We start from the raw sequence: 13,257 nt of genomic DNA on the forward strand, positions 1-13,257 counted from the left end.
CAGTAGCTAGATTACAGGAAAGATCAATGGGGAATTTACACTGTAAAGTGCTTTGGTTTACTTACTTAAGGGAATTATGTCCATCATCCACAATGTTTTAGAAAATATATTTAATGATGGATGTTCAGGACAACCGAGACAACCATCTTACATGTCATTCTACATCTTAATCTATCTATCCATCAGACAGATGTCCTCATATTCTTTTAAGCATAATCAGTGCGCATACATCACTTTCTCCTTCAGTTAATGGTATTGTCAAAAGCTCAATTCCAAGTAGACTTTATGTCAAGAAATAATTAAAGCTAGTGTAGGCAATTTCGGAGCAAAGCATTAGATCCCACCCCCCCTCCCCTCAGAGCGTCTCCAAAGCCACGCCTCATCCAAAACACATGAACGCGTCATACGAGACAGCATTAAACTACATTTCTCAAAGCACATAACGTTATAATAATTAGAGATGCACCGATTACAATATTCTGGGCCGATTCCGATTTTTCATTAAGTTTGACCTGCCGATACCGATTTTAGCCGATTCCGATTTCATTTTTTCTAACCACTTTACAGCACACACAAATATTTATTTTATATCTTTCCTGTTATAGAACATTTTACAATTTGCAAAGTAGGCCTACATCTTTTTTTGAACAGATAAACGCTATAAAATAGAACTATATAAATTACTCCAGGTGTGGGTAATTCACACACATCTGAAGTGCAGTGTTATGGAAGAACCATTTCCTTTTCACATTCAATATCCAATCATTTTTTTTATATATGTATTTAGCAAACTAAACGTCTGTATGAAAACAGGGAATGGCAATAAAATAATATATAAATAAAAAATAAAATAAATATAGCCTTGCAGTATAAAGATATTTCTCAAAGCACACACACACAGGCCTATTGCAATCACTTGTACAAACTGAATAATAAAACAAGTTTAAATGGGTACATTTTCTATAAATATTAGTCTTCTTTTCTGACATAGCCTACTCCAGTTCTTGTTAAACACGCAAATTCTGTGCATTTTGGGCACTTTTTTGTGAAACCCTATTTAGGCTATTTTGTCCATCAAAAGTGTGCTTTCCCTTTAATTGAGCGTGAGCAGTGCAGCAAATAGACTCAGCGCCGAAACACGCGCTTCACTGCTCGCGACGCTCCTACTTGACGCTCACACGCTGCTCCTGCTCCGTTGTGAATGCACCCATTGATGAACATGCACGCCGAAAAAAAAATACGCGCTTGCGGTCTGAACGGACGTAATTCACGAGGTTTCCAACATGTGTGTTCCGTGTGCACGTGTGATGCTGATGTTTCGCGATGTTAATCATGGCGCCCGAGTGCATTTGACCGGCATAAAATCGGCATTTGTCAGACTGACCGGCCGGTCGCCGGTCACGGCCGATCACGTGAAAATCGGCCAATTCCGGTCACCAGCCGATCAACCGGTGCATCTCTAATAATAATATTGAACGTAAACAATTTAAAGAGCTTTATGCAGCAGATTAATTTCGGCGTTGATAGTGTTGACACAAACACATAAATCCGAGTCTGTGAGGACATGAACAGCTCCATAAAGAGCATCACGGGTTGTCATCTCTAAATAACGGTCACAATATGGAGTGCGTGAATTGCCTACGCTACCTTTAAATATGTGTTGTCCATTTATTACAGTTACATATTTTAACTGAGATACAGTTACATATTTAACATAGACCTGAGTGAGTATCCAGAAATATACATGTATAACAACAAGCTGTTATAGAATAAAAGGAGTTGAAGGACCCCTATGGGGCTACAAGAGTGCACTAAGGGTTTCGCAGAAAGATATTTTAAAGTATTTTAGATTTTATTTAAAAATCATTTAGAAGCATTCAAAATTTGCAGCTTCTCTCTACCTCCAATACAGATCTGCAAATTTGATGGCATCATTCTACACTTCTGCTTCTTTTTAGATTTTCTGTCCAATCAAATGCTCTCTAGAATCTGAAGTCTCCCGGCCCCTATGCTGGTCAATTCAATTGTTCACACATTTACTATTTTCTATATGGTTTATTTTGTGTAGGCCAATCTATACCTGATTTATCTCATATAGGATGCATTTGGTTAAGAATTAACGCTGTAGTAAAGCGTGCCGCTGATCATCTTCAGCTTCAGCGCATGCAGCTCAAACAACAATGCACGACTAATAATAACTATGACTGGGACTGTCATATTACATAACATTATAAAGAGAACACTATTGTAATAAAACGTTGTGAATTCACTGAGTTTAGTTGTCGTGTTTCAGCGCGTTGTTACAGTAGAGCGCATCCACAACAGCAGCTGCACATTCTGAGCACGCATCTGAGGCGGCATTGGTGACACGTTGTATTAATCGTTATATTTTATTATTAAATAATGAATTTAATTAAATGATCAATAACATCTACTCATTTTAAAATCCCACTAGCCTTTTATTTAGACTAAAAACCCTTCTCATTCATTCGGTGAGGAACATGGCGTTTTGAACAGCAGACCCTACCATGCTGTTGGCTGAACTGAAGTAGACTCACACTGCAGTTTTAAAACTATGATCAATCAATTAATTGATCGTTAATTTAAACGACAATCGATCATGGGAATTTGTGTAAATTGTCATCCCTAATAGTAACAGTTTCATATTAAATCAAAATTTTAAATTATTTCATAATTTTGCCCACCCTGACTTCTTGTTTCAGTCGGAAATGCATCAAAGCATGAATAAAATCTGAGCTCATCAAGGCAATTCAATGGGACAATCCAATTCAAAATGTATTTTTAGGGCTGACAAACTTTAAATGTTAACTTAAGATATTAAATGTTTAATGTAAATGCTTTATGTAAATACTGCATCACATTTATTGCATTCTGATATTTTAACTGCTTTGAACAGAACAGAATGAACTGAGGGCACACACTGAGACCGTTAACTTCACACAAGACACCTACTTAACTTAATGAATGATTATGGAGACAAAGCACGAATTTCAAAAGGCGCTTTTGCACCCTTGAAGGGCACTTCAGAACGCCATTTGCAGGGATGCTCCAAACGCCGGTGAATCCCTTCACGAAGTGAATAATCTAGGTATGGCGTGAAAGTTGAAGTTAATGTATAAACAGAATAATACAAGTTGTTTTGTTGTGATATACAGTATTACATTTTCGTCATGCATTTCATATTAAGTTTTAAAAAAGTATCAGAGGTAAGAAATGTGTAAATTGCTTTGTTTAAGAGCAGATCTGGAACACACACACATCTAAGGCATATTTTAAAAACTTCATTATAAATGTACTATTAACAACAATAAGATATTCCTATTGTCGTTGACTAACTTTTTCGTGTTAATGTGAAGCTAATGAGGAAAATACGTGGTCTTGACTCTTTCATTGCTCCCTTCTCCTGGTGTGTTCCAATCGGTTTTATTATGACACACAAGTGCCTTGCTCCCAAACTGATTGAAGAAATGAGGCACACAGAAACACTATAACTGAATAGAAACAGAACATACAAGTTAGCCCTAACGTTTAACAGTAATTAAAACTTAATGTGCCTGTAGAAATAAATTTGAACTTAGAGAACATGTTTCTCTTTATCATTTGTTTAAATCATTTGCTTTGGCTTCAGTACATTGAAATTGTAAGTCAATTATTTAATTTAAGAATATTATTTCACATTTTTATGCAACATTGTTTCTCTGTGCTTTCATTCTTTATATTCTCATACAGTACAAATACATTTTTATGCATGGAAATATACTGTCTTTATAATTTAGGAAGGGGATCCTTGGCATCTAAGTTAGAAAGGACTTTATTGTATTTGTTCTGTAAACGGTACTTTTAAGATTACGGTAGTTCATAAAATCCAGTGAGGTAATATTTTAATAGTTTAACTGTAAATTACCTATATCACTATAAAGTCAACATAGATAGAGTCAAAGGTATCTAAAGATGCAGCCATTTCTTTATCTGTTCGCAGTCTGGGATGTTCCGTGTTTCCCTAACAATGCTGCCATGTTATGTAATCCTCTCTAAAAACCATAAATGGAAATGTCAGCAAGACCGGAATAAAGAATTGCTATCATTGAGATTGATTTGTAGGTGTTCGGTGTGTGGAGCATGTGGGAGGAAGCACATGATAGAAGACGAGAGCTCACAGTCTTCCCTCATGAGCACATGAGGAGGAGGGTCTCCTGGCAACCACGACCACTCACTATTGAGTCATGGTCCTTTGTGACTGAGGTAGGCAGCTCTCTATTCAATCTGGAGCTTTCCTGGGATACACCTGATACTTCACCACAGCAGACTGGAATCCAAACTGACTCCAATTTCCACCTCTGCACACTGTGCCAACATTCACAGCTTCAAATGAGAACACACACACACTGCAATAACCTGCTTTATGTGGCAATTTGTCAGTAAGATTAAATGTTTTACCCACAAGTTTAAGTCTGATGTGAAGAAAAGTTTTAAATTACAATGAATTACATGGCACTATCACTGCGGGACAAGTTTTGTGCCTATGTTTAATACTTAGAATAAGGGGTTGAGCAATCAATAACCTCTCAAGTATGAGCAAACGTAATAGTGATGGTTGCCTTAGAAAACACTCCTATTTAAATAAATAAATAATCCAAACAAAAAAGAGTCTGATCATGGACTGCTCACAGGGTCAGGTACAATGATGGTATTTATATACATAATGTATATACACACATATATATATATATTATATTATATTATATTATATATTATATATTATACATTATAACAAGCCTATAAGCAAGTGTAAGCTCGCGCTCGATCGGCCCAAAGTCCGGCATCCGACCAGGGCGGAAGGTCTTTACTGTCTTTTCTCGTGGCAAAGTATTTTGGATTAAATGCAATACATTTTCTCATATGTATTCTCTCGTTATTTCATCTGACTCTATAAATGAAAACGTTTTAATGATATCTGTGCATCATTAAATGTGAGCGAATGTTTCACTATTCTTTTTAACTCTTTAATGGGAATGTCGTCAAAGTCAGTTAGAATAATCAAATGTAACAATTTATTATGTCAGGTAAATGTATCATGCCAATTACATAATAATTTCAAAGATAATCAATACAAAACATCAAAAGCTCTGGATTAAAGAGAAGGGATGCGAACCCGACATTTAAGAAATACATGAGCCTCACAGGCTAATCTGAAGTACAGAAGGCCCCGAACCCTTTGCTGCATTCCGTTATATAGACAGAACCTCTTTCACATGGAAACATTTGCTAACAATGGTAATTTGCATTCAGAGTTGACACCTTTTCGGGGTAGGAGACCATTTGTCTAGAGATCAACCCGCCTTGCCAGTTATCTCTAAACTCTTAAAAACCTTATTACCTTTTGTTTTACTTATTTGGGAATGAGACATTTGTACCAGTCGCCCTGAGACATTTCAAATGATACTAAACATGTATAATACTCGATGATAATCATTCACATTAAACTACATATATTCTTGGGTGAATTCAGGTGATCTTAGCATGAGAGAGAGAGGGTGAGGGATGAGGGAATGAAATGTAGATTAGGATGACTCGGAGGTGAGACTTTCGTCTCGATAGTGCACAAGGGGGAGTTCAAATGTTAATTTCCAGCAAGGTCCTTTGTCTACTCGAGGAGTGGTCGTTCCTCAATCAGTTCTTTCAGTTTTTCTTAATTGTTATATAGCCTACTAGTTTGACATGACAGAAAAAAACGGAAGAGTTTTAGTAGGCTTCCAAAATACTCCCTCACCTTGCTCATCTTCCAAGAGGACATTTCTCTGAACCTGCCATGAGAAAATGAAAATCTAGTAGGTTTTCAGGTAAAATGAAATGATTTTGTTTTATGCTCCAGATATAAACTTTTCAAATAACATATTAATTTGACATTAAATGTGAACATTTTTAAAAGACTAGTATTTTCAAGTTGACAAGCAGGATCAATTATTTTTAAGAGCCGTTTTAAGCTTTTAGGGTTTCTTAAAAATTTGTCAAAAGATTTCATAAAGACATAGACAAAGAACTAAAGGATCTTTAGTTTCTTTTTCCTTGCGTCATTTATAAGTTTGCAATCTCTGAAAAAAGTGAAGTTACAGTTAGTGTCAGAACTGGTTCACATGTGCCTCAGAGGTCTTGTCAAAATTACACTGTCAACATCCCACTCACTAGAACATAAGCTTATCCTTAAGGATTAGGATGAAATACTCTAGTAAACAGACTCTTCTTTTCTCCTTATTAATACAGGGAAGCATCCAGTACAAGAACAATAAGGGGGCAGATTGGATCCATTTGAACCTGGATGATGTAAAATTTAAATGCACATATCTGTGAATGCTTTTTCATATTCTGCTAATAAAAAATAAATACCACTAGGGCTGGGCGATAAAACGATAACGATAATTATCGCGATATAATTTTTCTCGATAAAACGATATCAAGAGTTCGATAATGTTTATGCGCCAAAAGCGGAACGAAACTCATTTGAACCGCGCGTCACACTGACCATTTATCCGCTCGGCTCAAAGTCCAAACGGCAGCGCAGCGCGAGCTCACTAGAGCCGATGCGTTTACTCTGATCGCTCTCGTCACGAGATCCAGTGAGAAGCACTTGAATTCAGCGAAGAACACAATGTCTCAGTGATTTAAACCAGTTTAAAGGCAGATGAAACAGCTCTGACAAACAGGAGAAACACTGTGCGCAAAAGGCTTTTCCGTCTACAAATTCCCATCATTTACCATGGATTTACTGTAACGTTAGCCTAGTAATATTAACTGCACCATGAAATGTGGGATATACATATTGAATTGTATTATATTATTAATGTATACGATGTATTAAAGGACTGATGGAATATAATTACAGTATTTAATAATGTATTTAGGCTACTGTTTTTCATACAAATACCATAGAAACCATAAAGTTACATTTTGCCATGATACTAGTGAGGTTATCAATGCTAAATGCATGATACTGGATGACCAATGGTTAAGTTTAATAAAACTCAAACAGTCAGAATATTACATTTTACCAAATAAAAATTAGCACATGCAGAAACTAAGAAATTAATTGTCCAATAAAGATATTTATTTTGTTAAGGAAAAATGACAAATGTTTGAATGTTCTACCTCAGATTTGTGAAATGTTCACCTGTTTGGCAAGCGTTTGTCATGATATGTTCTGACAATAAAGAGTAGTTTAAAACCACAATTAACGCTCTGGTTTCTACAACTTTCACTTAGGAGCAAAAATCTGCCTTTAAACTTGGAAGAAATAAAGATTTGACTTTTATCGTGATAATTATCGATATCGACTGATATAAAAAAAAAATTTTGGTCATATCGCCCAGCCCTACTATAAACACACATAACCAGGAGCTACAATTAAATATACATGTTTGAATGTATAATTTCTTGTAACAATTGCATAATGAGCCTCAGCTCCACATCTGTCTAAATAATGCATTAACCAGCAAGATAAGTGCTGTCCTACAGTTATTACAGGGTGACCGAATGGTAATGCTTTACATCGCCTGTAACTAAATCCTCACACAAGCCATTGGCTCCAGTGCCAGAGGACAATCATCAGAAACGGTTTTAACAACAAAAACTGGGGTGACATGACATGGCATTTGGGCAATTATCCCATCTGTGTGATCAGATGCTAAAACTGAGCTGGCAATCCAGTGAGCAGAATAAGCTCCTCCGCTCAGCCACTACTCTTTCAAATCAAACAAGGCCTTTTAAAGGCAAAGATTGCAAGGAGAACTTTGCGAGCAGTAGACCAGAGAAGCTGGTGAAAAGCGTACGTGCACCTCTAAGTTAACTGTGTTAACGTGGTGAGGTGTTGCGCTGCTCACAAATTGGGATATATAGCCTGACTTATCATTAAATCAACGGAGCGTGGCAGAAACAGAGAGCAAAAGAGAAAGGAAGCCTACCAAAGCCATCATAACCTCCCATGTTTGTTAAGAAACTAAAAATAGAAGCTGTATATTCAGCAGGCGTGTTCTGGAACAAAAGGACGATTGACTAAGAAATTAGTATTTACACAAGCAGCAGTCCAACAGCCAGCATAGGCTCCCTCATACATCACTGTCACACTGCCGTTTTCCCCTCTAGTTTAATCAGAGAAATGCTTGGAGTCATTTTAAACAGTCATTACTTACATATTACACCTAAAAACATCATTTCCATGTTTGACTTGAACCAACAGAATATTTACAAGTACTTCAATTCTCAAAGTGGGAATTAGGGCCACACAATATATCAAAATTATCGAAATATCGCAAATGTATATATCGCAACGGCTTGCAATAACTGGGGTCATGAACAAAAGACAAAGAGAAAAATCACTCACTGCTCTTGGCTGAATCACTTTTGCAGCTTTAATAAGAATCAGTATATATTTAATTCATACAGTGAAAACTAAGCTGTGTTTTATTTTTACATTTGATTATTCAGTTTCTGTTGTTAAATAAACCTAACGTAGGCCTGAAACCCTAAACCTTGTGGTTTACACTGATGCTAAAATAACACTTCTTATGCTACAGTAAAACACTGCTGTTCACTTTCAGAAGTTGAAGGGATGTTTTCTTGTCACAAAAAGAATGTGAAACATATGTAGGTTATATAATTTTGAATATATTTGAAAGATAATTGACATTTATTCTACACACTTTAAGCATTATCGTATCGCATGTCGCATTATTTAATGAGTTATCGCATCGTGCAGCCCTAGTGGGAATGTAAAAATTTCTAAGCACTTCTGATCATCTGAAGAAAGGGTTAATCATATTGGCTGGCATATTACACATCTCATACAGGGCTCAAGACTGCAACCTTTTTTCTAGTCGGTGCAGGTACATTTTGTTAGAGGTCACACAGGTGTCACCACCACGTTGCCCAACTGATAAGCTCCATCGTTTCTTGTTGCATATGAAAAACATCAAATGACAAACGAAACGAAAGCATAACGAAAATGCGCTTCCTGTTTGAGCTGCGCAGTGCGGACTGTTTGTCAGCTCAGATTAATAATAGACAGCGTAGCGTGACCTCTGAACAGGTTTACTCGCAGGCCTATCTTTGGTCACGAGACACCTTAACTACACAGCGCTGGGAGATCCAGTGAGAATGCGCTTGAATTCGGCACAGTATTAACATCGCTGTGAGATCTAGTAAGAAGCATCAGCGCAGAATTCTCTGTTATAAGTCATATCAGATCAAACAGCACTGATTTGGAAACCAGGAGAAACATTGTGCTATGAATGAACAAGTTAAAGAAGGCTTTCTAGTCCACAAATCACCAACATTCACCATGGATTTGATGTAGTAATGCTAACTGTTAACCATGGTAGTGTGGCAGAAATAGTCAAATGTTTTTACATTATTCATTTATGGGTTCGTACAACCTTTTGAGTGTGAAATTTCAAGCACTTTTCAAGTGCTTTACAATTTTCCCAGCACTTTAGAGCTCTAAATATTATCCAATTTAAATGTTAATGTTATGACCAAAAATTTTAATAAATTAAATTTAGATTTTTACATGTTACTGTTGTACAATGTTAATAAAAGTAAATTTGATCTGTATCTCAACTCAAGCTCAGTGTGTTACTGTCAAATGTGCATTTCAAAGAAATAAACATGCACTTGCACTTACTGCACTTATTGATGCAAAACAATATAAATTGTATTATTAAATTAACTTTATGATTAAAAGTCCCCCAACCCTGACCAAATCAGGAGCTGGTGGAGAACTTAGTGGCACCGTGCTACTGCTCTCAAATGTCAGTCTGAAGTCCTGTCATATGTATGGTTCAGTGCTGTCTTCACAATATAGAAATTTCAGGAATGGTTGAAATTGAAACAATCTTGGCCTGGTCAATTTAATTATGGTGAAGTTCTTGTAATAAAAGTTCACAATAATCTTGTAGTATTTTGAGGTTTGCCCCTCAAGAATTCACCATTTTTTAACAACTGACAAAGAATTCCAATTGAATGTCAATCACGAGCAGAGCAGATGGAATGTAATCCTATGGGCTGTGCATCAAGGATTTGAGAAGTTAATGCCATGGTTCGAGGTGGCATAAGACGCCATACGGCACCATACAGGCAGTAATCATGCCAGAGGCCAAAGGGCACTAGTTAAACGCTGCCTATCCCAATGACTTCTGACGGTTTATTGAGTGACTGACGACATTATCATTTGAATTAATTGTGGCTTCATAGGCTTGAGAGTTAAAAAAAATTAGAACATGTGGCACTAATCAAACAATCAGTCACTTTTACAAAACTATATGTTACCTACAATTTCATGATCACGCTGTACTGAATAATTCAGTATACAAATCAAGATGTTTCATACATGAGATTCTGTAAGAGTTTGATCAGGAGTTTCTTGTGCTCTGGTGATGCCAGAGCTAACGCATTACTGTGACACTCATTAGGCACAAGCAGGCTTTACCCTGAGCTAACACAATGAAATGTGTGCAATCTTCATCAGTGTAGAGAGAGTTATTACTGGAGAGCAGAGTGTTAACTATAGTCAGAGCAGAGATAAGCCAATGGCTGATTAAAAGAGAAAGCTGTGGATAGAGGAAAGGCACCCCTGACTTATGCACTGATACTTCTAAACATGCTGCTAGTTAACATAAAACACATTCTGAAAGTTGATATGTCGTGTGACATGGTACATTCTATCTAAAACTATTTTAAACAAAATTTGATTGTTTTATTTATTTATTATCAGGTTTTATAACTCATGTTAATATACACTGGTGAGTACAAAAATGTATACATGTATGTAACGTATAAGAGCTGTCGGCTCACAAGGACCCGGGTCCGACTTCGGTCATGCCCTGATCCCACTTCTCCAACTTTTATTTCTATACGCAACTATCCTATAAATAAAGGCCAATGCCAAAAATAAATAACCAAAACAAAATCTAAAAGAAAGAACCTAATGTTTGTACTTTCTCTTATACATTCATATATATATTTCATGTCCATGGACATGTTTTGTGTCAGCTCTCCATGGGAAAATCTCTACTTTGGTGTATGCTGGATCTTTAAGACAACACTTATCTCACCAAGTTGATTGTATGTGCCTTAGAGATCAGACTTTCTCTTCCTTGATTTTTCTGGCTGCTGTATAGAATAAAATTTTGGCAGCAACACTTGGCTACACCTGGATGCACATGCTGGACAGATTCTCACAGTCTGTCCTCTATCTCTACCATAAAGCAAACCTGAGAAACAGAGCAGAGAGCTCCGCCACCCACCTTGCATCCAAACATGAGCGAGATGGTGCTATTCGTACAGGCCACTTTGCAATGGCACAGCATGGGCGAGAAACAGTCCAACTTCTTGATGCTGGGCGACATTTTCTCGCTGCTATGGCAGCTGAGCCGCTCGGCCAGCGAAGAGCCAGAAACTCGCCTCCGCAAGCGACACTTGCTCCTGCCTCTCCGGCCACCTCCTGCTCCACCACCTCCCCCCGCACCGCCTCCTCCTCCTGCCCCTCCACTGCTGCTGCTGCTGCCCGCTCTCACCATCCACCCTCATTCCTCGTCTCACTCCATCACGCCAGGGAAGGGACAGCCAGTCTGCTTCCTTCATCCAGCGAGTTTTCCACACGCCCCCCTCTCCGTCACCACTGTTTTCCGCTGTCTCTCAGTGCCTTTCTTCTTCTGCTTCACTTGCTTGCAATGAAGAATCTGTCCCTGCACCTTCTTACCGGTCTTCCACGGTCCGTCCTTCTCCTTTTTTGACCAGCGACCTCACGGCTGTCAGTCACAGAGTAGATGTTTACACAAAGGCCTCGCTGGAGCCATGCCGTGTGCGAGAGAGTGCGTGCATGCGTGAAGTACAGCTTTCAGGTTTTCTGGTTAAATCTTCTCCATCACACAAGACACCAGACAAGCACCTCTTTCCCAACAGAGAGGTGGAGAACGCCACAGTGAACACAACGCAGTGAGTTGTGAAGAGAATGAGGGGAAGAGGAGGAGAGATGTGAGGGGAGGGAGGGGAGGGTAAAGCTGTTGTAGAGCGTGGGGTTTGTCACATGGGCTCCGTCAGACAGGAGTTGGGTTGAGTCTCTCTCTGTCTCATCCTCAGCGTGGGTGCTCTACGTCACCTGATACATTGAGGGGAAGGAAAAAAGCTAAAGCAGTTACCAGTGAGATAGAGGAACAGCAAATTAACATCCTCGGGGAGCACAGCCTCACATGGCGGAGGAGCAGCAATAATGGAGAGACTTCCTGCACGTTTACACGGAGGAGAGAAAAGGGGCAGGGGGAGGGGAAGCTCGGAGACTGGCCAATAAGACGACAGAATGTCATTGGCAGCTGACTGGACAGTCTGGCTGTGACCTTCTGAGAATGGTGCCATTTCTTGAAGGAATCCATACGATGGAGAAAGTGGTCCATGACAGGGTCACTCAGAGAACCTCTTAAGCTTTACTCTAGTCTATTTATCCCATTGTATAAGGTTTGATTATGATGTCCGTGGAACGGTCAGACAGGACAAACCGCTCGGGTCATTGGCCAAAAAGGGGCAGTAACATGGGGGAGGGTCTGCAATGACAAAGATCAGGCTTTGACTTTGCTTCAGGAACATTTTAAATCAGCAGTCAAGCTAAGAGGGATGTAGCAAAATACTGCCATACACACTAATCCAATCCTTACAGCTAATGAGATCATGTTCGTAAGCAACGTGCGCATACATGTGCTATGATCTGTCTAAATCTGACTAAATTCAAAGCAAAACAATATTGTAATAAACAACTGCACAATTTGTTGTGCCATCTTATTGGTTTCCCTAAGATATTTCAGTTTCTTCTCTCATATGCAGTGAAAAAAAATTATTTGTTGAATTTAATAAAAAAAATTATCGTAAGTGGTTGCACACATTTGATTTTAGCTACATTTAAACAAATGCATTAAGTTGACTTTAATACATTTTAGTTCAACTTAATGCATTTGTTTAAATGTAGCAAAAATCAATTGTGTGCAACCACTTACGATAAAAAAATTGATTAAAATCAACGAATAATTTTTTTCAGTGTAATGGCATATTCCAAATTGCAGCTTAATTTAGTTCTGGCAGCTACAAAAAACAAGAAATAGAATTTACTTAATTTGTATTTGGCAAGTTTTTGTACAAATATTTTAAGTAAATTTCACACACATTTTTTAAGTAAATTTCACATATGGAATTAAGTAA

At 37.9% G+C, this 13,257-nt stretch overlaps 1 protein-coding gene across 27 annotated transcripts in view; it reads right to left on the minus strand.

Moving 5' to 3' along the window:
- The window catches only part of dlg1b (discs large MAGUK scaffold protein 1b), a 115,864-nt gene that overhangs the window by 66,266 nt on the left and 36,341 nt on the right, over positions 1–13,257 (minus strand). Inside the window, exon 1 of one of the 27 annotated variants that reach the window (XM_084411713.1) lies at positions 11,316–11,476. The exons of the other annotated variants lie outside the window; for them this stretch is intronic. Within the exon in view, the coding sequence (XP_084267839.1) occupies positions 11,316–11,417 (102 nt within the window). The 5' untranslated portion in view covers positions 11,418–11,476. Of the gene's footprint in view, positions 1–11,315; positions 11,477–13,257 lie in introns of those variants that run through there. 27 annotated transcript variants of the gene reach the window in all.

The sequence above is a fragment of the Rutilus rutilus genome (genome assembly GCF_951802725.1).
Source record: "Rutilus rutilus genome assembly, chromosome: 6".
NCBI classification, from domain to species: domain Eukaryota; kingdom Metazoa; phylum Chordata; class Actinopteri; order Cypriniformes; family Leuciscidae; genus Rutilus; species Rutilus rutilus.